Raw genomic sequence first — 24511 nt, forward strand, 5'->3', positions numbered from 1 at the left:
AGCTGAGGCACAGGGCGTGCTGATGGGCTACGCTGCATGTTCTTCATGAACCACAAGAGGGCGCAGAAGAGACGGCTCCCATCAGGAATTCAGCCTTTGGTGCACACACAGGGCTGCATGTCCCTCGTTCACCACAGGAGGGTGCCAAAGAGCCGGCTCCTCAGGAATTCAGCCTCTGGTCCTGGGGTGGGGCTGCATGTTCTCTGTGCATTACGAGCTCAGAAGAGGCAGGTTTGATCAGGAATCCAGTGTTTGGTTCATGCTGTTGAAGACTTACCATTATTATTCTGAACTGTATATCAGATACATTTCTTTTTTAAAATAGAATTTATTGATCTTTTACAGAGAGGAAGGGATAGGGACAGAGTTAGAAACATCGATGAGAAACATGGATCAGCTAGCTGCCTCCTGCACACCCCATAATGGGGATGTGCCCACAACTGAGGTACATGCCCTGGACCGGAATCAAACCTGGGACCCTTTAGTCCGCAGGCTGATGCTCTATCCACTGGGCCACACCGGCTGGGGTCAGATAAATGTCTCATCTCCATTTCACTTCTCTCTTCTGGAGAATTATCTTGTTCTTCCATTTGGGGTTGTTTTTGTCTTCCCATTTTGGGTTTCTGATGCATTAGAATCTCTAGTGCAGGACAGTGCCAAACACTGTTTCTAAATGGATCAGGAAAAGATTCAAAGCCTCCAGAGATCGCCTCTGCCTGCAGATCGGTTGTATTTGGTCTTGAATAGCCCTTAGGCCAGCCGTTCTCATCCTGTGGGTCGTGACCCCTTTGGGGGTCGAATGACCCTTCCACAGGGGTCGCCTAAGACATCCTGCATATCATATTTACATTACGATTCACAACAGGAGCAAAATTAGTTATGAAGTAGCAACAAAAATAATCTTATGGTTCGGGGTCACCACAACATGAGGAACTGTATCAAATGGTCGCGGCATTAGGAAGGTTGAGAACCACTGCTGCAGAATAAGTATTTCTCTCTTTTACCGCGTCCAGTATGGCTGGAGTAGGGGTGGCTGGGGATTGAGAAAATGAAAATAAATAAATAAATAAAAAGACAGAGACAGAGGGGGAAGGCTGCGGCCAGTTGGGACAGCTGGCCCTTTGATGGAAAGACAGTGACCCAGAACTGGTGCAGCGTGTTTAATTATAAAGTATGATTCCAGGAAGTTTTACTAGAGTTTAAAAGAAAGGAAATTATGTGGAATCCTGGTTAAAGATCAAGCTGTAAAATTTTCATTCTTGTGGCTTCGTTGTGATTGTCACTCCTGGCTAAGCCCGGATAATTGCCTCCGTTCTTTGCGCCTGCCTGGCTGAACTTAAGTAATGAAACCCAACCCCTGGCACATGAGCTAAAGCAGGGGTCCTCAAACTTTTTAAAGTGGGGGCCAGATTACGGTCCCTCAGAGAGCTGGACTATATGAACTACAAATTCCTACTGTAACACCTTGGCTGCGCTCACTGCCCAAAAAACCTGGCGGGCAGGATCAGACTCCCCTGGGGGCTGCATGTGGCCCGCGGGCCGTAGTTTGAAGACCCCTGAGCTAAAGGGTCAGGCTGAGCCGAAACTGGTTTGGCTCAGTGGTAGAGCATCTGCCTATGGACTGAAAGGTCCAGGTTCAATTCCGGTCAAAGGCATGTACCTTGGTTGCGGGCACATCCCCAGTGGGGGGCGTGCAGGAGGCAGCTGGTTGATGTTTCTCTCTCATCGATTGTTTCTAGCTCTCTATCCCTCTCCCTTCGTCTCTGTAAAAAAAATCAATAAAATGTATTTTTGGAAAAAAAAAATTAAAGGGTCAGGCTGACAACACTCCTGCCTCTGGCATGGTATGTTTCCAGGACATGGTGCTGCCAATGCCACTGGATTCAGCTGAAAGTAATGTAAGAAATGCTCATGTGCCTTCCTCAGAACCATAAAGAGCAGGGCAGGGCCCTGGCTGGTTTCACTCAGTGGCTAGTCAGCCTGTGGACTGAAGGGTCATGGGTTCGATTCCCTGTCAAGGGCATAAACCTCGATTGCAGGTTTGATCTCCAGGCCTGCGTGAGGAAGCAGGTAGATGCCTCTCACACCACTGTCTGTCAGTCTCTCTCTAAAGATCAATGAAAACAATATCTCTGGGAGGATTAAAAAGAAAGGCCGGCAGGGCCCAGGGCCCGCTTGGCTCCCACGCAGGATCGAGCTGCATGTGCAGGAACAGGACACCCTGACCCGCTCTGTGACTCAGGGCAAAATGCAGCCTGTGTCCCAGGACCGCCTCCTGCCCCAGGGCGGCACACCGATGCAGGAACAGAAGCCATGCCACCAGGGGTGGGAGTAGCCCTGGGGCTTCCCGTTCTGCAAAGTCCTCCGAGTTCATCGTGGAACGGAGTTCCCGGCAAACCACCAGGGACAGGCGGAAAGCCACCGACTTGGACCTTCCCAAATGGCCGGCCAGAAACCACCCTGCCCCCCCCACCCCCCCTCCCGCCCCCGTGTGGCCAACATAACTGAGGAACCCAAATGGGTCCAGAGACATAGAAGCAAGAACAGACTGTGAAACCTCAGAGTGAGGGGCGCACCCGAGGTCCCTTCTGTGCCTGCTCATGGGGCGTCCTGGGCCCCAGGGGCCGAGCGGGAAGAAAGCACACCTACCACGGTCCCTCGTATCAAAATAGAGCGATTTATTCAAGACGCTGAACAGGACCTGCTGGTTCTCTGGGAACAAATGGCTACCACACGCAGGGTGATCATTATGTCGGAGCGCGTGAGGGGACGTGGGGGGGACAGATGTGGACGCGGACACGGGCGCTGGCGGAGCAGACAGTGGGCTGGCACACCTGGCACAGACGACAAACACCGCAGGGGCCAGAGCTCCCAGCCCCCAGGAGCGGCGGAGGGCACACGTGTGCATTTGACCCGAAACACGGTTTGTGAGGGAAACAGGTGGCACGGGTGTGAAAAGAGGAGAGGGAGCAGAACGAAGCAGACTCGGCGCGGGGCTAAGTGCATTTCCCCACCCTTGACCGATGTTAGGGCAGAAGGGAAACCCCAGTCCCCACCGGGCTGGTGTGGCTCAGTGGCCCAGCAGCAACCTATGACCCAGGAGGTCTGGGTTCATTTCCCCGCAGGGCACAGGTCTCCATAGGGGCCGTGCAGGAGGCAGCCCAGCAGTGCGTCTGCTTCATCATGGCTCGCTGTTTCTCTCTCTCTCCTCCTTCCTTCCTCTCTGAAATCACTAAAAATGAAAACATATTAAAAATGAGAACTCCAGTCCCCGGGGTGAAGCCAGTCACTGCCTTTCATGCCAGTCCCACTCATGCAAACCCAGCGGAGACTCCGAGAGGCTGGGCCTGGGAGGATAAGGTCACCGTCAGCATTTGCTCACTGTCAGCGTTGGGGTGTGAGCTGTCACTGAGGCAAACAGGCACAGGCCGCCGGACCCGACTTCCGGGGCTCAGCTGCCCGCTGTCACGGCGCCTGGACACTCGGGCCCGTGGCTGCGGCAGCTCGTCTCCGAGGCCCGGGGCAGGAAGCCGGGGCCGCGGAGTCCCCATGGGACTGAGCCGCGTGGCCCAGGGTCCCCCACCTCACTGCGGCCAGCGGGTCGCGTGCACCCCGACCACGGTGTGAGGATTGTCTGCGGAAGCTCCGAGCCCGCAGGTGCCCCGATGGTGCCCCGACGTGCCCCGGCCCCCGGCCCCCCGTGGGGCGGCGATGCCCAGCTGCAGAGACGCGCCCGTTTTTAGGGGCTGGGGTGTCAGATGGTGCTCCTCAGCACCCCCACACACTGCGCCCCCTACGTCCAGACTTCTCCGGGCAGAGAGGACCTGCAGGCTGGGGTGCCGGCTGCCTGCAGGGACCAGAGTGGTGACCAGAGACCCCGGGCTCCAGCGAGGCCACGACGCAAAGCAAGCACCCAACTTGGCACCGGCATTTTGGGGTCTCCTCCGGCCGGGCTGGAGGATCCACGGGGAGCCCTGTGATGACGGCACGAGGACCACCCGCGGGCCCGGCCGTCCAGGTCTCTGGGTCGTGCGCACCCGCCCTGAGGGTGGGCTTCCAGCCCCTCCCCTGGTGTCCTGTCTCCGGGGTGGCCCCTGCGGAGCTGTCGGTCAGCATTAGGGTTTATCGCCGCCCCATCCCCGCTGCGCCCCAATGCGAGGGCCCCGCCCACTGCTCCCCGCGAACCAGCGGGGCCCAGCGCGGCCAGACAGCCACCTCCCGGCGCACAGCCAGGTGCACAGGAAGAGCGATGGGACTGCTGGTGAGGAGGAGAAGGGGCGCAGATGGTGACCTGCCACCTGTGCTTCCCTCGGGGCCTCCCTCCCCGGCACCTCTGAGCAGCCAGCCCCAGCGCCCTGGGGGCAGCCGTGCCAGCCCCCCTCCCAGCGCCCCAGGGCCAAACCTACAGGGACCAGAGCCTCTTGTGTCACTGGCTTCGGTGCCGTTTGGTTGGGGACTCGCTCCTGAGGTCACCGAGGTCCCTGTGCGCCCCCTTCACTGTCCTCCTGCGGCCGCCCAGGCAGAGCCCGGGGCCCGGGCAGCGCCCTCGGCCCTGCCCCCCACGCGTGCCCTCCCACCCGCCACGCACCGCTCCCCGGAACCGCTTCAAACAGGAAAGCGCACAAAGCTCTGTCTGATGGCCATTGTAAGGATTTTAAAATCGTTTTCACATAAAAATATCTTCTTTTTTCCAAAAATACTCGGGGCTCTCTCTCTCTCATAAGTCTTTTTTCCTCTCCTGTAAAAAGCCCCCCTGCCCTGCCTTCCCACATAAAGCACTTGTTTTGCGAGGAATGTGCCCTGGAGGCCTGTGGTGCATAGGACACAGCTCCGACCAGGGGTGCGGGGAGGGGGGTGCGGGGGCGGGGGCACAGAGGAGGGAGGAGCAGAAAGCTGCAGGCACAGACTTTGCCAAGTGGCCCCAAGGCCGCGTCTACAGCAAGCCCAGCCCCGGCAGGGCGGACGGGGGGGGGGGGGGGGGGGGGGGGGGGGCGGGCGGACAAGGACAGGGGAGGGACGAAGGCCCAGCAATGCCGCCGGGCAGCGCAGGGTGGGGGACACGGACGAGTCGGGGTCCCCCAGGCACAAACAGGCTGGCTTTGGAATCCCGCTGCAAGCCCGCTGTGTCCAACTGCTAGGGAGCCCCGCGGACCGCAGGGGAAGGGGGGCTTGCGGGGGAGAGTCTCCTACCCCTTGAGTGATCACAGCAGTCTTCTCTCCCCTTTTCTGGCACAACCCCCCCCCCCCCGATGGCAGCCATGGCAGCCATCTGCACGCATCACCGGGCTGGGGGCGCCAGGCTGCCCCCCTCGGATACAACTGTGTGTGTGTGTATGTGTGTGTGTGTGTGTGTGACGCTCGGCGAGGACGTCGAATACAGGCTCCCGGACTAGGCTCCCGGGCCACGCCGCGCAGTCTGGCAGCTGCAGGATCGAGTCCCAGGAGGCCCGTGCCCACCGCTGGTCCATGACCTCTCTTCTCTTTCCCGGCCCCCGCGGTCACTTCCGCAGATCTAACACACACACCTGTGGGGAGACGGAGGGCCCGTTATTGTAGCAAAGGGAACAGGAACGTGACTGTGAACGTTCCGGAGAGTGGCGATGCCAGGAGATGTTGCTTATATGGAAGGGAGCAGAGCCGGGCGGGCAAATGATACTGCAGAGCCCAGGGATCGAACCAGGCCCGCCCACCTGTTTTATAAATAAAGTTTTATCGGCACACAGTTCTGAACATTCAGAGCAACTGTGCCCACCGGCGGGTGACTGGGCCTCTGACCGTCCTGGGAACTAACACAGGGGCAGTGGCCATGGGCGGGGGTACGGCCCAGACACCTTGGGCCAGGGACCATGACCAGTCAAGCCTGCGCTCATGGCCTCAGGGAACACGAGCGGGGTGCCCCGGCCCGCCCAGCCCTCCCATCGCCCCTGCCTCAGCGGATCACCATAGGGCCCAGGACCCAAGGAGACCAGCAAGGTGCTCAGCCTCGGCCCGGGTATGGGCTGCCGGGCCTTTCCCCTTTCCGCCCCGCGCCCCCGTCCACCCCCCCCCCCCCCCCAGCATGCCGCGGGCGCTGCTTACGGAGCCGTCGGACGCACTGGCGCCCACTTTGTCCCCTCGGGCGTTCCAGCAGACCTCGAAGATGCCACCCGTGCCTCGGTAGCTGTGGACCAGGCTCCCACTCTGCAAAGAAAAGCAGCATCAGGCGCTCAGGGGCGGGGCTGGGAGGGAGCCAGGCCACCGCACCTCCCCGTGGTGGCTGTACCTGGAGGGCACCCTCTCCCCCGGGACCCGGGAGGTTTGAGATCTAGACAAAAGGAATGACAATGTGATGAGGTTTCGGTCTTGGGCGGTCCCTAATGTCGGTTTTCTTTTTTAATTGATTTCAGAGAGGAAGGGAGAGGGAGATAGAAACATCCATGGTGAGAGGGAATCATGGATCGGCTGCCTCCTGCACGCCCCCTACTGGGGATCGAGCCCGCAACCCCAGGCATGCGCCCCGATCGTGAGTCCAACCGTGACCTCCTGGCCCATAGATTAGGGGTGTCGAACTCAATCAGAGAAGGGGCCAAAATCTAAAATCCAGCCTAAATCGCGGGCCGAATGGTTTACTGAACAGTCATAAACTGACAATGTCATAAACTGACAGCGGAGTGCAGTGATGACAGCGCGGTGCGGGCCACATTGCAAGGCCTGGCGGGCTGGATTTGGCCCGCGGGCCTTGTGTTTGACACATGTGCCATAGATTGATACTCAACCACTGAGCCATGCTGACTGCTCCTATGAAGAGGCACCGTGCTCCTGGGGCGTGGGGTTTCTGCGTGGCCTGTCTGGGCTGTGAGGCTGGCTCCACGGAGGGCCCCCTCACCTCTCCCTGGCCCAGAGCATGGAGCCCCGGTGAGGCAGGCACTGGGAAGCCTCCCTCATGTACTACCAACCCTTACCACAAGAGGGCGTGGGCTCAATGCAGAGGTACCTCAATGTCAAACCAGCCCCAGGGAAGCCAAGGCAGGCTGGATTACAAGGGGCAATCCATCCCGAGGTCACACACACTGATCGCTGGCCATTGGCAACGGCTCTGACCATTTCTCCTCCGTTGGCAAGAGAACTGAGGGCTGACTGCGTAACATAACATAACATAACAGTCCCTACTCTACTGCTCTTTTCTTAAATTTATTCTTTTTTTTTTTTTTTAAATTTATTCTTATTGATGTTAATGTTAGGGAAAAAAGGAGAGGGCGAGATAGACACATCCATGAGGAGAAGGATCATGGGTGGGCTGCCTCCTGCACGCCCCCTCCTGGGGACCCAGCCCACAACCCGGGCCTGTGTCCTTGACGGGGAATCGAACCAGGGACCTTTCAGTCCGAGGAAAGCCGCCCTCTTCCAGTCTTTATATTCAGAACCTCTTACCCAGGGTTACCCACGCTGCTGCCCTTCACTCAAGTGCTGTCTCCTCCGAGTTCTGCCAACAGCACGACCCTCTCTATGCCATACCCTTTCCTACCGAAACATACCCATTTCCATTAGGAACTAAAATGGCCCCCCAAAGCCAGCAGGCATTCCTTTACACTAGGGGTGTCGAACTCAATCAGAGAAGGGGCCAAAATCTAAAATCCAGCCTAAATCGCGGGCCGAACGGTTTACCGAACAGTCATAAACTGACAATGTCATAAACTGACAGCGGAGTGCAGTGATGACAGCGCGGTGCGGGCCACATTGCAAGGCCTGGAGGGCTGGATTTGGCCCGCGGGCCTTGTGTTTGACACATGTGCTTTACATCCTCCAATTTTTTTTTTTTTTTAAATATATTTTATTGATTTTGTATAGAGAGAAAGGGAGAGAGATAGAGAGTTAGAAACATCGATGAGAGAGAGTCATCGATCAGCTGCCTCTTGCACACCCCCAACTGGGGATATGCCCGCAACCAAGGTACATGCCCCTGACCGGAATCGAACCCGGGACCCTTCAGTCCCCAAGCCGACGCTCTATCCATTGAGCCAAACCGGTTTCGGCTACACCCTCCAATTTGATGCGGTCCGGAGGTCAGGGCTGGCTCCCCCCTTGGAAAGCTCGAATGTGTGACACCTGTTCCCCCACCTTAGCACCCCGGGGGCAGCACCTCCGGAGACTAGAGGTCCGGGTTACTGTCTCCCCGTTTCCCACAGAAGGATGAGGCAGGGGACTCACACCTCAGCGGCAGCCTCGGGCCTGAGTCACAGAAACTTGGCCTCGGGCGGGCCGCTGAGAGAGGTCCCGGATTACCTGCGTGTTCCAGATGTGCACGCACTTGTCGAAGGAGCCGCTGGCCAGGTACTTGCCGTCGGGGCTGAACGCGACGCTGTACACGGGCTCCTGGTGCTTGGTGAGCGTGTGGATGCACACGCCGCGCTCCACGTCCCACAGCCGCACCGTGGAGTCGAACGAAGCGCTGGGAGGAAGCCAGGAAACGTCACCACGGACACGCGAAGCTCCCTCCCGCCTCCCCGCGGCCTGCCCGCGTCACACTTTCCCCGTGTCGCTTTCATGTTTCTAGAGACGGTAACAGGGATGCGTCGTCCTGGCGAAAATGTGACTCCGATGCATTGACAGCAAAGCCATTGTTATAAAACAACTAATGGCCCCGGTGCACAAAATTCGTGCACATTAAAAGAGAATTAATTAGAGGAAATATTTGAACACCGCTATTTGTCCTTTTTCTGTTGGGAGCCAGCAGAGTTGAGACAAGCAACTCCGTCTTAAGAAAATACAACTCCATCTTAGAATTAAGTTCCTTCTAGCAGAAGTTATGCGGTGCCCTGCGGGTTTGGCCAGAAGCTAAAGATAACCTGCCGCTTAGCACGTCTTGCTCCGGAGGATCTCTGCAACTCCCCTTCCTGATCCTCCCCCAGAGCTAGCCCGGCCTTGGGATGTTACGCCGCCCTGGCAGTTAGCCAATCCTGTGTTGCCAGACACCTTACCACCTTGTCACTCAGTGCCTAAACCAATTATACACTGTCAAAGACCCTAGGCAACCCTGCCCCCCTTTGTTCCTGCTGTATATATACTGCTGTTCCAAAAATAAAGTTTGAGGCTTGACCAGAACTTTGTCTTGCCTCCATTTCTCCATGCCCCTGTCCCTTCTTTTCACCCTCCACAGGTCCTCCCTCTCCCCGTGTTGCTGTGCCCCGCGGGTCGGGGCAGTTTTCTATAATAGAAGTGTCAGAGATGAAAGAAAACTACTAAAATGTACATGAAAATCTTGCTTCTGTCAGAGCCTGGGGCACACCCACCATCAGCACACACTTCGAAAATGCAGGAGATGCCCAAACGGTTTGGCTCAGCGGATAGAGCGTCGGCTTGTGGACTGAAAGGTCCCAGGTTCTATTCCGGTCAAGGGCATGCACCTTGGTTTCGGGCCCATCCCCAGTAGGGGGTGTGCAAGAGGCAACTGGTCGATGTTTCTCTCTTATCATGTATCTAACTCTCCATCCCTCTTTCTTCCTCTCTGTAAAAAATCAATTAAAAATATATATTTTTAAAAAATAATAATAAAAAATACAGGAGACCCAGACCCGTCCGGCCCTGCCCCTCCGGGTGAGAGGTGCAGTCTCAGTCCCCTGTCAAGCCCTGCCAGGCAGCGGGCATGACCTGAGGTCTGCTGGCCCAGAGTCAGGGAAGGGGGTGCGGCCTGAGGTCCCCCATTAAGCCCCGCTGGGTGGGGGGCGTGGCCTGAGGTCCCTCGCCCTGGCCAGGCGCCATGCAGCCTCAGGTCCCTGCTGTCTGGTTGTGACGTTTCCAGACAAATAATTTGCATATTTTTCAAATTATTCCTCTGTTCTTCTTCTATATAACAGAGGAATAATTTGCATATTCCTCTGTTATATAGAAGACAGACTCCTGTCCTTTGCTTTTTTGCATGCTGTGACTGGGGAAACAGGCTGCTTTCACATGCATTGGTTCCTGCATTTTAATTTTACTGTGTGCACCCTGGACCCCAGAGCCCAAAGCTCCCCAGCATCCCCGGCCTCAGACCTCTGCAGCTTGTTTTTCTGGACGTTCTTCCTACACGCGGGGCGGACGCGGTTCTGTGCACTGCAGCCGACAGCAGCGTGGGCCGGTTCTGGGGACCCTGCTGCTGCCGCCCTGGGGGTTCACTACAGACACGGCTGTCAGCCCTGCGAGTGAGGGGCAGCCCTTTGCTGCCGCTCAGAACCCGCGCCACCTGCAGCCCCGGGCACGGGCTCAGCTCCGATCGCTCTCTCCGTCCTGACGAAAACCTCCACAAAGCCACGTGCTGGGCGCCTGCACCCAGAACCCTCCACCCCGGCCTTGCTCGGTGTCCCTTCGTGGCTCTGTCGCGTGGGCCTGTCCTGTCCGGGGAGCTACCCGTGTACCGTTTGAAAGGGCGCGACCTCATTTGCAACACAATTCACAAAATTCCTGTTCCTTCTGACACGAGCGGCATAACCTGGCCCCGTTCCCGGCCGCCTCCGTCACAGACCGCCATTTCTGTTCCCTCGGATTCCGGAACTGTCCCAGCCGCACGGAGCAGGACATGGGGGCCGCGTGGCCTGGGCTGCAGGCCGGCCCCCCTTACCTGGCGAGCATGATGCTGGCGCTGGGGTTGCTGGTGGCGGGCCCGGTGGGGCTCCACTTGATGGTGTAGATCTCTTTGCTGTGAGCTTGCAGGTCATGGACACACGTGTCCTGCTTCATGCTCCAGATCTAGGGCACATTGGGAAGCGTGTGAGCAGGAGGAGTTCTCTCTCCAGCCGAGGGGCGGGCAAATCCCGGGGCACCAGCGGCATCGATTAGCCAAGGGGCCATCGCACAGGCACGGGAAAAGTGTCGGTTACAAAACCATCCCCAGAGCAGCCGTGAGGGTGAGCCCCGCACTGCCCCCGCCTCCACCTCACCTTTAAGGTCATGTCGTCAGAGCAGGACGCCAGCAGCATGCCGGAAGGGTCCCACTTGATGGCATTGACCTCGTTCTGAAAGAGAGCAAAGGATTTTACAAAGAAATGAAGGCCCGTGAGCAGGTGCCACAGCCGTCCAGCAGGGGGCAGGGGCGCCCCATCATCTCTGCAGACTCTCCAGTTTGCACCACCGCAGGGCTCAGTTTTCCTGCTGCTTACTCTGCCTTTCTCATTGAGGTACATCCACGCGCCACGCAAAACCAGTCACCCGCATCCACGTTTCTTTAAGAAAAACCTCACACCTCGGGAGCCCATGCGGTTACATTTAAAAAGCACAGCACAGAAAACCGGTATGACCACCAACCACCGTGGTTTTGACATTGAAAATGACATTGAAAATCATTCTCACCCTGGCCGGTGTGGCTCAGTGGCTAGTGTGTTGGCCTGTGCAACGAAGGGTGGCGGGTTCAATTCCCAGTCAAAGGCATGTACCTGGGTTGCAGGTTTGTCCCTGGTCCCAGTCGGGGTGCATGCAAGAGGTAACCGATAGGTGGGTCTCTTTCACATCAATGTTCCCCCCCCCCCCCCCACTCCCTCCCTCTCTCCCACTCTCTAAAAACCAATGTCGGCGTTTTCCACCAAATCCAGGATACTGGCTATTCCTCTGATCTCTCTGATGCACAGCTCTTCTCCAGATTCCAGAACCCTCTAGACGCTGGACCAAGATCAATAGCATTTCATGTCGCCCAATGTCTGGCACCCTTTAGTCCAAGGCTTTATGCACTGAGCCAAACCAGCTAGGGCTGTCACAGAATCTTTTATAACTTTATTTATTTATTTATTTATTTATTTATTTTTATATATTTTATTGATTTTTCACAGAGAGAAAGGGAGAGGGATATAGAGTTAGAAATATCGATGAGAGAAAATCATCAATCAGCTGCCTCCTGCACACCCCCTACTGGGGATGTGCCCGCAACCAAGGTACATGCCCTTGCCCGGAATTGAACCCAGGACCTTTCAGTCCGCAGGCCGACGCTCTATCCACTGAGCCAAACCGGTCCCGGCTGTCACAGAATCTTTTAATCCGAGGCTCCCCCGTCCTGGCAAATGCCCATGAACTTGATCCCCGTCCTCCCACTTACCGTGTGTCCCTGAAAGGTTTTGACGGGGCGGTCGCAGCTGAGCCTGCAGACGTGAATGCACATGTCGGTGCTACAGGAGGCGAAGGCGGTGTTGTTCTGCCAGTCCACATCGAGGGCGGGGGCTGCGGGCGGGACAGGGAGTGGACACTGTGGTCTCCGGAGCCCGGGCTGCCCCACGTGGCCTGCTGTGGCCACAACACACAGAGGGCAGTGGCTAGGCCCACGGCAGTGGCTGCACACCCCTGTGGGAACGACGCCCACCTCAGGAAGACCATGCTCTCTGGGCCCACGTCTGGGGATCAGGATTCCCGAACGTTCCCACCATCCCTGACTGATGAGAGTAGCTTCTGTACTTAAACTGCAAACGAGTAATTTACGCCAGTTCCTTCCCGGAGTCTGGAACCTGGGTCCGAGCCAGGGAGAGGCTGCCTGCAGTGCCAGCCTCCGCGAAGACCCTGGACCGAGTCTCCACTGAGCTCCAGGTGGCCTGGCACACTCGGCCTGTCCTTGGTGACTCCCGGCGAGAAGACCACTGCCAATGCCGGATTGCACCGTGACCTCTCCCCTCTCGGCTGGCTGTGCTCTCTGTCCTTCCGCCGTGGCAAACCTGAGCTGGGACTCCCCATGTGGGCAGTCTCGGGGGTCCCCAACACGGCTCCCCCGGGCTGGCAGGAGAAAGGAGGCCACACTGGTCCTGGAATTGGTTTCCTGGGGTGTTTTTCATGCTTTGATGTTGGGGACTCTGTACCGTCGACGCCTCACAGCCCTGGGACTGCAGCTGGATTCCATGGACACACTCTTTGGAGTAGACAGGAATACCTCACAGGACATTTCATGGGAACTCTGTGCTATTATTTCCAAACCAGAAGCCTGGTGCATGACATTCGTACACCGGGGGGTGTCCCTCAGCCCGACCTGCACCCTCTCCCATTCCAGGAGCCCTCAGGGGATGTCCGACTGATGGCTTAGGCCTGCTCGCCAGCCATGAGCCCCGCTCAGGGCTTCTGGCTGAGCAGCGCTCCCCCTATAGGAGCACGCTGGCCCCCTGGTGGTCAGTGCGTGTCATAGAGTCTGGTCGTTCTGCCGTTTGGTCAATTTGCACATTAGCATTTTATTATATAGGATTGCAAAACCAAACCAAAAGACTCACCAGAGTGAAACGGGAACTGCTGTTTGGCTTCTCCCGTGTGGGCATCCCAAATTATGGTTGTCTGCACTCCGCAAACGAAAGGGAAAGGTCAGTGAGTGTTCTCGCCGCGTTTTCTCTTGGAAAAGTTATCTTACAAGTAGAGGCAGCAGCCCCTCCTCCCTCCACTCCAGTGCCGCCCAGGAAACACAGACGGGGCCAAGCAGGGAGCTGTGTTTCCTAGTAAGCACTCCATGAAAAAAAGAAAGACAGAAACTGTGAAAACTGAATTCTTTTTGTTTTTTGGTGCTGGGACTCGGATATGAACTGAGGTTGCTGTGGCCATGAAACTACTTTTTAAAAAAAATATTTTATTGATTTTTTCCAGAGAGGAAGAGAGAGGGAGTGCTAGAAACATCGATGAGAGAGAATCATCCATCAGCTGCCTCTTGCACACCCCCTACTGGGGATGTGCCCGCAATCAAGGTCCATGCCCTTGACCGGAATCGAATCTGGGACCTTTCACTCCGCAGGCCGACGCTCTATCCACTGAGCCACACCGGTTTCAGCACTGAAACTACTTATTCACTACACATTTTATTTTACTCCAGTCTGGCCAACATAGTGTTTCAACTTGTGATCGACATGCAGCTGCTCACGAGCTCCCGGGCAGTCTTTTATGCTACGTCTGTGGAACCCAGTGTTTTATACGTAACCAGGTGGACTGGTGGTGACTCCACAAGGCACAGCCGCTGTAGCTGATCACTGGGACAGTACCAATACGGTGGGGGTTTCCCCTCTCCCATTACAAGTAGAAAAAACTCATAATAAAGCTTATCTACGTATCTTTCTGGCCCTTTCCCAGATGAGGAGCCGAGGAAGGAACGGGCATTTCTGGAAACGCCCTGAATCGGGGACAAAGAGCAGAGTACTGAGCCGCACAGGCGGCCCCAGGCAGAGGCCTCTGAAGCGGGGAGAGAGCCGTTCCCCTGGCAGACAGCAGGCATTCTTAGGGATCTGCTTGATGTCTGGGAGACAGGAAATCCCAGCTCAGGGAAACCAGTGAGGTTTCGCACCCATCACCTCACTTAACTGGAACTCCCTGTCGCTGACAACAGAGCCCGTGGTTGGGGAACTGGCTGTGGGCTGTGTTGACTGCAGGCATTTCAGAGGAAACACTCGGGGCAGTGAGTTCCTTTGACACCGGACTCTGGTCAGCCCTGGACCAACGAACGTCTTTCGTCCATCTGTTTGGTGGGTCTAACACTTTCCTCAAAACCATCGACCAGCTGCCTCCTGCATGCCCCCTACTGGGGATGTGCCCGTAACCAATGTACATGCCCTTGACCGGAATCGAACCCCGGACCTTTCAGTCCGCAGACAGATGCTCTATCCGTTGAGCCAAACCAGTTTCGGCGGCCCACCCATTTCTTAAGAGGAAACAGAAAGCCTCAGATTTCGAAGAAACCACGATGTCATCAGAGATTCAAGACCAATAAGCGTCTAGAGATCAGAGACGTATTTCAGCACTCACTCACTTTGTCCACACCCGCGCTCAAAATGTAATTCCCCTTCTTGTTCCACTTCAAGGCAAAGATGGGGCCTTTGTGCTGGCCTAAGGTGCTGGCCAGGTTCCCTGTGAGGAAGGAAACGGACAACAAACCAGCTGACCTCAAGGCCACGGCGCTTCCACCCCAAAGCCGCTCCTCCCGGACCCCGGACCCCGGACCCCGGCCCGGGGGCGGCGGCGCTCACCGTCCTCCGTCCAGATCCTCGCAAAGCCGTCGTAGGAGCCCGTGGCCAGCAGCGTCCCCTCGCTCTGCGGGCCGGAAAGAGACAGGCCGACAGAGACAGCTTAGCGGGGGCCGTTCTGACAGAGGGAAGAGGACCTCTCACCCCGGGGCTAGAACATCCTCACGTCGATAACCCGTCCCCAGCCTGGCCAGCGTGGCTCAAGGGTGGAGCGTTGACCTGTGAACCAGGAGGTCCTGGTTCGATTCCCGGTCGGGAGGCAGCTGGTGGATGACTCTCTCTCATCATCGATGTTTCTCTCTCTCCCTCTCTCTTCCTCTCTGAGATCAATAAAAACATTAAGCCTAAACTGGTTTGGCTCAGTGGATAGGGCATCAGCCTGCAGACTGAGGGGTCCCAGGTTCGATTCCAGTCAGGGACATATATCTTGGTTGCGGGCACATCCCCAGTAGGGGGTGTGCAGGAGGCAGCTGATCGATGTTTCTCTCTCATTGATGTTTCTCTCTATCCCTCTCCCTTCCTCTCTGTAAAAAAAATAAATAAATAAATAAAATACATTAAAAAAAAAAAAGAACATGAAGGTGGAAGCCACGTTTCCTTGGCTGCTCAGAGACTCGGGCTAATGCTCGGAAGGAGCCCGGCACGACCTGGCTGGTGCTCAGGGAGGGAGCCCCACGACCCAGCCCCCCCGCACCCCCCGGGGCACCAGCACGCGGGAGGCGGCCGGGGCTTACGTTCCAGTCCAGCGAGGTCACGTCCTTGTTGCTGGGCACGTCGTGGCCGCCCTCGCGGATGCAGTGCCGCAGCACCAGCTGCGTGGACGCCCCGTTGCTGCTCTCGTTCAGGTTCCAGATCCGCGCCGTCGAGTCCCCGGACCTGCGGGAGGAAGCGCCCGCAGTCAGCTACCGCGTGCTCCCGGGGTTCTTCTCCCTCTTCCCGCCACGCAGCCCGCCAGGGCCTGCAGCCGACGGGCAGAGGCGGGCTGGCCACGGCTCCAGGCCAGGCGGCTCGGGCCGGGCACCTCGAGAGACCCAGGGGCACGGCCTGCCCAGTCCAACCCACAGAGCTGGTTTTTTGTTTTTGTTCTTTAATTTAATTTAAAAATATATATATATTTCTTTATTGATTTCAGAGAGGAAGGGAGGAAAGAGAGACAGAAACATCAATCATGAGAATCATTGATGGGCTGCCTCCTGAACATCCCCCACTGGGGATCGAGCCCGCAACCCAGGCATGTGCCCTTGGCCAGGATCGAACCTGGGACCCCTCAGTCCACAGGCTGACGCTCTCTATCCAGTGAGCCAAGCCGGCCAGGGCTGTTTTTTTTTAAAAAATCTCAGTGGGTCTTCTCCACACCCTCTCTGCTGCACAGGGGAATTTTAAATGCAGGCACAGCCCCACCCGGGGAGACCACAGCCCGGCCCCAGGACTCCTCCTCAATTTTACCACCGTCGGAGGGACCCCAGGAGGAGCAGCAAGGGCGCCCCAGGCTTGGGCCTGCACCCCGGGGCAGGTGCCCAGGCAGGCCAGAGGGGCGCCCCGCCCAGAGCGCCCCAGGCGGACGCCTCACCCCGAGGCCAGGAGGTCGCTGACGGGGTTCCAGGCGCAGATGAAGACCTCGGACTCGTGGCCCCGCAGCACCGTGGCCTTGCTGGGCGGGATCTCCACGTCCCCGTCGATCTCCATGGGCTTCGAGTGGTTATCTGTGGAGGGAGCGGAAGCCACGTGGCTGAGCGACACGGGACAGACGTGAAGAACTCGGCAGCCTGCGCCTGGTCACGGTCCCCTGCCACGGCGCTGCGCTGTGGTCGGGGGGCTGGATGTGAGCAGGCCACGCGGTGCGGGGTCAACGCCAAGGCCTTCTGGACCTTCAGGGCTGGGCAGCTGCACAGCCGATCGAGGGAAGCCAATTCCACCCCGGGAAGAATCCTCACATCTGCCTAAGACACGCACAGGGGCACGCACATACATCCACACACAGTCACACACAGTCACACACAGCCCAACACACGCACATGTGTGCACAGATACACATGCCCGCACTTACTCATGGCATGGGCTCCATTCTCCTCCCCGTTCACCGTGGCTTCCCCGTTCTTTGGGGCGTTGGGCTGGGAAACCGCTGCTGGAGTCGCTGTGGCCGTCGTGGCTGTTGTGGCCGCCGTGGCTGCCGCCGCCGCCGCCGCCGCCGCCGCCGCCACACTGGCCTGCTGCCTCGTCTGCACCACATCGGGCATCACAGCGTCGATCAGCGACAGGGACTCTATGGGGCGGCCGTCGAACACCGTGCCATCCTGGGGAAGCCGGGGCACGGCCGTCAGCCCCGAGGCGTTGGCACCGGGCTATGGGCACCGCAGGCAGACGGGGCGGGCAGGGGCGAGAAGGGGCAGGCGGTGGGCAGCCTGGGTGCAGGACAGGGTGCAGTGCTGTCCTCGGTGGGGCACCCGATGTTTGGTCAGTACCACACTGAACTGGGGCACTGCCATATTGCATGGAAAAGGCACTCTACTGCAGCTGAGGCACCACAATATGTCATATAAAAGGTGCTCTGGCCCTGACCGGTGTGGCTCAATGAATAGAGCGTTGGCCTCCATCCCCAGTGCAGGAGGCAGCCCATCAATGATTCTCTCTCATCATTAACATTTTAAAAATAATTTATTGATTTTAGAGAGGAAGGGAGAGGGAGAGAAATAGAAACATCGATGAGAGAGAAACGATCAGCTGCCTCCTGCACGCCCCCTACTGGGGATTGAGCCTGCAACCCAGGCATGTGCCCTTGGCCGGAATCGAACCTGGGACCTTTCAGTCCGCAGGCTGATGCTCTATCCACTGAGCCAAACCAGCTAGGGCTCATCATTGATGTTTTTATCTCTCTCTCCCTCTCCCTTCCTTTCTGAAAAACAAACAAATAAATAAATTAAACTGGCCCTGCGTGAAAAACAGGCCCAACCACGCCGTGAGCCCAGCCTAAGAGGAGGGGACACGAGCAGAGGGACACCATTTTCCTTTGTCACTATGGCCACTTCTCCACCCGCTCCCTGGGGAGCAGGCACCCCTGGCCCTCCCCGATTCTCTGACTGCACATGTCAGGGCTGATTCTACAGAACAAATCTGAGGTCCCAGGGGAACCGGCGGCTCAGAGAGCGGGGAGGGCCCCCCCTCCTGTGCTCGGCCCGGCCCCGTGCTCGCCTGCCCGGCGGTGGGACACGGAGGAAGGCCAGTGTGTTTTCAGTGGGGGGGGACTGCACGTGACACCGCGGTGCTCGGTCAGCACCCAGCCAGCTGTGTGTGTGTGTGGAGACCATGACCTGCAATAGCAGGCCATCCATGTGTGCATGTGGAGACCATGATGCCTGACGCTCAGCAGCCATCCAGCCGCATGTGCGTGTGGAAAACACTCGGATGCCCGGGTCCTGGACGGCTCCCTCCGTGTGTGCGCCCAGGCCCGCTGTCCCCGCAGCCTGCAGTGCAGACACCCCCTCTCCTGCCCCGTCAGGCCGCGTGCAGGAGGGGCCTGCTGCCAGCGCCCCCAGGACCCGGGAGACGGGCGCACAGACCTCGTTGATGCTGATCTCGGCCTCCACGTACTGCAGCCCCTTCTGCAGGATGGAGATGAGGGCGGCGGGCGGCACCAGCGTCCCGTTGATGTTCGACTGGCTGATGTGGCTCTCGATGCCGAAGGTGAACGCCGAGTGGGAGAAGCCTGCGGCCGGACAGGGGAGGCGGGCGTGAGCCGGAGGCAGGCGGAGGCACGGCCACGGGCACGGAGGGCACCGGGGTCTCACCCGCCTCATCCATGCAGGACCCCCCGACTCTGCTGTGGGGGGAGCGGGCGGGGCTGGGGGACACACAGGCCCCGGAAGACCCACATTCGCCCAGGATGGAAAACAGCTTTGGGGGTACAGCCATCTCAGCTTCATTTTTATTTATTTTTCATTGATTTCAGAGAGGAAAGGAGAGAGAGAGAGAGAGAGAGAGAGAGAGAGAGAGAGAGAGAGAGAGAGGAGAGAGAGAGAGAGAAACATCGATGAGAGAGAACCATAGGTCAGCTGCCCGCTGCACACCCCGAGCCCCAAACCCGATGAGGACATTCAGAAAGGAACAGCGCAGCCCGGCTGCGAGCCTCGCTGGTTGAGGGCTGACCTATGAACCAGGAGGTCACAGTTGATTCCCGGTCAGGGCGCAGGCCTAGATTTTGAACTCGATCCCCAGTGGGGGGACTGGAGGGATGCAGGAGGCAGCCAAGCAATGATTCTCTCATCACTGATGTTTCTCTCCCTCTCCCTATTCCTCCCTCTCTCTGAAATCAATAAAAATATATTTTAAAAAAGGAGCATCTCAGCCTGGCCAGTGTGGCTCAGTGGATAGAGCATTGGCCTACAGACTGAAGGGTCCCGGGTTTGATTCCGGTCAAGGACATGTACTTTGGTTGCAGGCACATCTCCAGTTGGAGGTGTGCAGGAGGCAGCTGATGGATGTTTCTAACTCTCTTTCCCTTTCCCTTCCTCTCTGTAAAAAAAAAAAATCAATAAAATTAAAAAAATTAAAAAAAAAAGGAGCATCCCAGCCCAGCTGGCCTCGGTGAGGTGCACGTTAATCCCCAGACCCAGCACGAAGGCTGGATTTAGCAACACACAAAAGGACACGATGTCCGAGCCAAGTAGGGCGAACTCCAGGAACACTGGGCTTCCTCTCAGAAAACAAACCAGCCGAGTTCACCACATTGGAAAGAGGAAGGTTCTGGAACCAGATGGCGGGCCTGAATCCCAGCTTTCTGCCTTGCTGTGGTGTGACTTGAGGAACTCAGCACCCGGTCCGCATCCTGGGTTTCTCCTTATAAAAGGGAGAGCAGCTCAGCCTGCTTCCTGGCTGTTAATCGTTTTAGCTGAGACATACTTGGAATCACGCCTGGCACACAGTAGGTGCTCAATAAATGTGAGCTACACACCCCTGGACCAGGAGGTTGTCCCCGGGAGGACAACCGCCAGATGTCCACAGTACGAGGCTGAGAAACCCTGACCTTCACGAATGACCTCAAAGCCTTTATTTTTATTTTTAAAAATAAACTTTATTGTTCAGATTATTACAGGTGTTCCTCTCCCCCCACCCCCCGCCCCATAGCTCTCCTCCACCTGATTCCCCACTCCACCCCAGGCCCTTACCCCCCGCCACTATCCTCATCCACAGGTCTAAGACTTTTGCCCAATCTCTTCCCACACCCCTCAGACCCCCTTCCCCCTGCGAATTGTCCCCGATTTCATCATATTCATCAGTCCACTCTGTTCGTCAAACTTTTTTTTTTTTTTAAATATATTTTATTGATTTTGTACAGAGAGGAAGGGAGAGAAATAGAGAGTTAGAAACATCAATGAGAGAGAGTCATCAATCAGCTGCCTCTTGCACACCCCCCACCGGGGATATGCCTGCAACCAAGGCACATGCCCTTGACCAGAATCGAACCCGGGACCCTTCAATCCCCAAGCCTACGCTCTATCCACTGAGCCAAACCGGTTTCAGCTCGTCAAACTTTTTATTCACTTGATTTTTAGATTCACTTGGTAGGTTTCTATTTGATATCTTTTTGTTTACCTTTTTCTTCTTCTTCCACTTCTTAAAGAATACCTTTTAGCATTTCATGTAATCCTGGTTTGGTGGTGATGAACTCCTTTAACTTTTTCTTGTCTGTGAAGTTCTTTATCTGACCTTCAATTCTGAATGATAGCTTTGCTGGGTAGAGTAATCTTGGTTGTAGGTTCTTGCTGTTCATCATTTTGAATATTTCATGCCACTCCTGTCTGGCCTGCATAGTTTCTGTTGAGAAATCAGCTGACAATTGTATAAGTTCCCTTATAGGTAACTTAACTGCTCTTCTCTTGCTGCTTTTAATATTCTCTCTTTGTCTTTTGCCCCTGGCATCTTAATTATGATGTGTCTTGGTGTGGTCTTCTTTGGATTCTTCTTGTTTGGGGTTCTGTGTGCTTCCTGGACTTGTAAGTCTATTTCTTTCACTAGGTAGGGTAAGTTTTCTATCATTATTTATTGTAATTTGTTTTCAATATTTTTGTCTCTCTTCTGGGACCCCCAAAATTTGGATGTTGGTACACTTGAAGTTGTCCCAGAGGCTCCTTACACTATCTTCATATTTTTTAATCCGTTTTTCTTTTTATTTTACTGTTTGGGTGTTTTTTGTTTCCTCATATTTCAGATCTTTGGCTTGATTCTTGGGGTACAGTTGAGTTTCTGTATATTCTTTATTTCAGACAGTGTATGCTTAATTTCTGACTGATCCTTTTCCATTTTTTTAGTATTCTCATTAAGGTCCTTGAAGGTCTCATCAAGTTTCTCAGTGGTTTTTAGAAGATTCTTGAGTAACCTTATAAATGTGGTTTTGAACTCTATGTCGTCCCATAGCTTGCTTTCCTCCATTTCTTTCATTAGTGACATGCGTCTGTGTCTCCTCATTTTGGCTGCCTCCCTGTGTTGATGGAGTGGCTTTGTGTGGTCGGTGACCTATATGGGCCAGTAGCTCAGCCTCCCCAATCACCTGAGGTGGACGCTCTTGGTACACTCCTTTGTGGGCTGAGTGCAAAGTCTTGGTGTAGTTAAGCCTTGATTGCCGTTGGTACACTGGGAGGAACTGACCTCCAGGCCAATTGGCTGTGAGGACCCGCTGTGTCTATAATGGAAGAACTGCTGTGCTGGAGACATACTTATGGTGCAGGAATTGTTTCAGTGGGGTTTCGGTGCTCACTTAGTCTGCCTCTTGAATGAGTCACTTATGGATGTGAAGAATTGAAATCTGGTGTCTCACACTGACCACTAGGTACACTGGCTTCTGGATCTCCAATGGGGTGCAGGTCAGCTACTGTCTGAGGCCACCCTGCAGGAGCTACAGCGAGAACTAGTTTTCTCCTCTTTGCTTGGAGGTTTGGGAGCTGCCTAAACTGGGTTGGGATGGAGAAAGCAATTCATATGCAAAAGCCGCTGCTTGGAGCTTGGGTGTGTTTGTAGGTTGTGCAGGGCAGGATCTCAGGGGGTCACTAGGTTAAGTTAGAAAGGTGTTTCCCCACAAGAAGGTGCATTTCCCCACAGGAAGAAGGGTTTCCCCCCAGTAAGGAGTTTTTCCCCAGAGGAAAATGCACTTCCACCACAAGAAGGGTTCCCCTACAGAGAGAAGGGTTCCCTCACAGGAAGGTGGGTTCACCCCACAGGAAGAAGAGTTCCCACACAGGCAGGTGCGTTTCCTGCAAAGGAAGGTGCGTTTCCCTAAAGGAAGATGGGTTCCCCAAAAACAAGATGTGTTTCCCACAAAGGAAGATGTGTTTTCCCAAAGAAAGATGCGTTTACGCAACAGGAAGAATGTTTTCCCCAAAGGAAGTTGCATTTCCCCCACAGGAAAGAGTTCCCCCACAGGAAGTGTTTCCCCACAGGAAGGTGCATCTCCACCACAGGAAGAAGGTGTGTTCCTCCCCTAGGAAGATGAGGTTCCCCCACAGGAAGATAGGTTTCCCTAATAGAAGGTGCATTTTCTCCAAAGGAAGAAGTGTTCCCCTACAGGAAGATGTATTCCACCACAGTCAGATGAGTTCCCCCACAGAATGATGGGTTCCCTCATAGGAAAGTGTGTTCCCCCTACCCCCATCTCCCCACAGAAAGATGGGCTCCCCTACAGAAAGGTGCATTTCCCAAAAGATACATGTTTTCCCTCATTGGAAGGTGTGTTCCTACACAGGAAGGAGCATTTCCCCACAGGAAGGTGCCTTTCCCCTACAGGAAGGTGTGTTCCACCATAGGAAGGTGTGTTTCCCCCAAAGGAAGAAGTGTTCCTCCAGAGAAAAAAATGTGTTTCCCTACAGGAAGCTGTTTTCTCTCACAGGAAAGTATGTCCCTCCCACAGAAAGGTGTGTTTCCCCAAAAGATACATGTGTTCCCTCACAAAAAGGTGCCTTTCCCCCACAGGAAAATGAATTCCCCAGCAGGAAGATGTGTTCTCTCACAGGAAGGTGCGTTTCCCCCACAGGAAGATGCATTCCCCTACAGGAAGGCGTGTTTCCCCAGAGAAAGGTGCTTTTCCTTGACAGAAAGGATTTCCACACAGGAAGATGAATTTCCCCCACAGGAAGTTGAGTTCCCCCCACCGGAAGATGTTTTCTCTCACAGAAGGGTGTGTTTCCCCCACAGGAAGGTTAAGTTCCCACAAAGGGGTAGGTTTGAGGTAGGTTTCCTCAAAAGGATGATGAATCGCCCCCACAGGAAGTTGAGTTTCCCCCACAGGAAGATAGGTTTCCCAAGGGGAAGATGTGTTATTCTACAGGAAGCTGTTTTCTCTCACAGGAAAGTATGTTCCTCCCACAGTAAAGTGTGTTTCCCCAAAAGGTGCATGTGTTCCCTCACAAAAAGGTGCCTTTCCCCCACAGGAAAATGAATTCCCCAGCAGGAAGATGTGTTGCCTCACAAGAAGGTGAATTGCCCCACTGGCATGTGTTCCCCCCACAGGAAGAAAAGGTTCCCCCTCAGAAAGATGTATTACCCTAATAGGAAGACGTGTTCCCTCACAGGAAGGTGTTGTCACCCCATAGCAAGATTAGGTTCCCCCACAGGAAAATAAGTTCCCACACAGGAAGGTGCGATTCCCTAAAGGAAGATGTGCTCACCCACAGGAAGGTGTATTTCCCCCTCAAGAAAAAGGGTTCCCATATAGGAAAGTGCGTTTCCCCCACAGGTAGGTGCATTTCCCAACAGTAAAATGGGTTCCACCGGGAAGGTGTGTTTCCCCCACAGGAAGGTGCCTTTCCCCCACAGCAGGGTGTGTTTCCCCCACAGGAAGGTGCATTTCCACCACAGGAAGAAGGGTTCCCTCAAAAGAAGGTATGTTTCCCCCACAGGAAGATGTGTTCCCCCACAGGAAGATGTGTTTCCCCCATAGGAAGATTAAGTTTCCACACAGGAAGTTACGTTTCCACACAGGAAGGTGTGTTTCCCCCAAAGAAAAAAGTATTCCCCAACAGGAAGGTGCGTTTCCCCCATAGGAAAGTGCATTTCCCCGACAGGAAGGTGAGTTTCCCCCACAGGAATGTGAGTTTCCCCCACAGAAGGGGAGTGGCTTTACCTGACTCCTGGAGGTAGCGATACACCAGGAAGTTCACCTCGTCGCTGGTTATGCTCATCTTAGCCTCACCTCCCAGCCACGAGGTCTGTGGAAGCGAGGGCCACCCTCTGGGAGATAGAAGAGAGGAGAAAATGGAGATTTTTCAAACATGTCTGTATTTCTTTTTTCTTCTGCACTTAAAAAGTTTTTATTTTTATCGTTTCTAGAGATGAAGGGAGAGGGGGAGAGAGAGAGAAACATCGATGATGAGGGAGAATCATAGATAGGCTGCCTCCCTGAACGCCCCTTACTGGGAATCGAGCCCACAACCCCAGGTATGTGCCCTGACCAGAAGGGAGTCGATCCGTGACCTCCTGGTTCATAGGTAGATGCTCAACCACTGAGCCACGCCAGGCTTTTGTCTGCACTTTTTGAGAGAGTGGAAGAAAGCAATTCCCATGACATTATATCCATGAAGCTAACTTATGTCTGGTTCGTGTTATAT

The 24511-nt window shown here is 55.5% G+C and overlaps 1 protein-coding gene and 1 long non-coding RNA gene across 5 annotated transcripts in view; one reads left to right on the plus strand and one right to left on the minus strand.

The window, feature by feature from the left end:
• Positions 1-2656: 2656 nt before the first annotated feature.
• TBL1X (transducin beta like 1 X-linked) overlaps positions 2657-24511 on the minus strand; it is a 66486-nt gene continuing 44631 nt past the window's right edge. For 3 of the 4 annotated variants that reach the window (XM_084870023.1, XM_084870024.1, XM_084870022.1), the window contains 14 exons: positions 24028-24134; positions 18476-18621; positions 16966-17212; positions 16489-16621; positions 15653-15794; positions 14922-14985; positions 14705-14802; positions 13191-13251; positions 12041-12162; positions 10896-10970; positions 10577-10704; positions 8263-8428; positions 6079-6180; positions 2657-5525 (listed from right to left, as the gene is read on the minus strand). In XM_084870023.1, the coding sequence (XP_084726149.1) occupies positions 5499-5525; positions 6079-6180; positions 8263-8428; positions 10577-10704; positions 10896-10970; positions 12041-12162; positions 13191-13251; positions 14705-14802; positions 14922-14985; positions 15653-15794; positions 16489-16621; positions 16966-17212; positions 18476-18621; positions 24028-24085 (1569 nt within the window). In that variant the 5' untranslated portion in view covers positions 24086-24134 and the 3' untranslated portion in view covers positions 2657-5498. The remainder of the gene's footprint in view (positions 5526-6078; positions 6181-8262; positions 8429-10576; positions 10705-10895; positions 10971-12040; positions 12163-13190; positions 13252-14704; positions 14803-14921; positions 14986-15652; positions 15795-16488; positions 16622-16965; positions 17213-18475; positions 18622-24027; positions 24135-24511) is intronic. The other variant, XM_084870025.1, reaches the window with a different exon arrangement.
• LOC311614918 lies at positions 20228-24005 on the plus strand. Its single transcript, XR_014793722.1, has 3 exons — positions 20228-23542; positions 23583-23682; positions 23828-24005. It is a non-coding gene; the product is annotated as an uncharacterized lncRNA (long non-coding RNA).

Source organism: Pipistrellus hanaki (genome assembly GCF_964339955.1).
Source record: "Pipistrellus hanaki genome assembly, chromosome: X".
NCBI classification, from domain to species: Eukaryota; Metazoa; Chordata; class Mammalia; order Chiroptera; family Vespertilionidae; genus Pipistrellus; species Pipistrellus hanaki.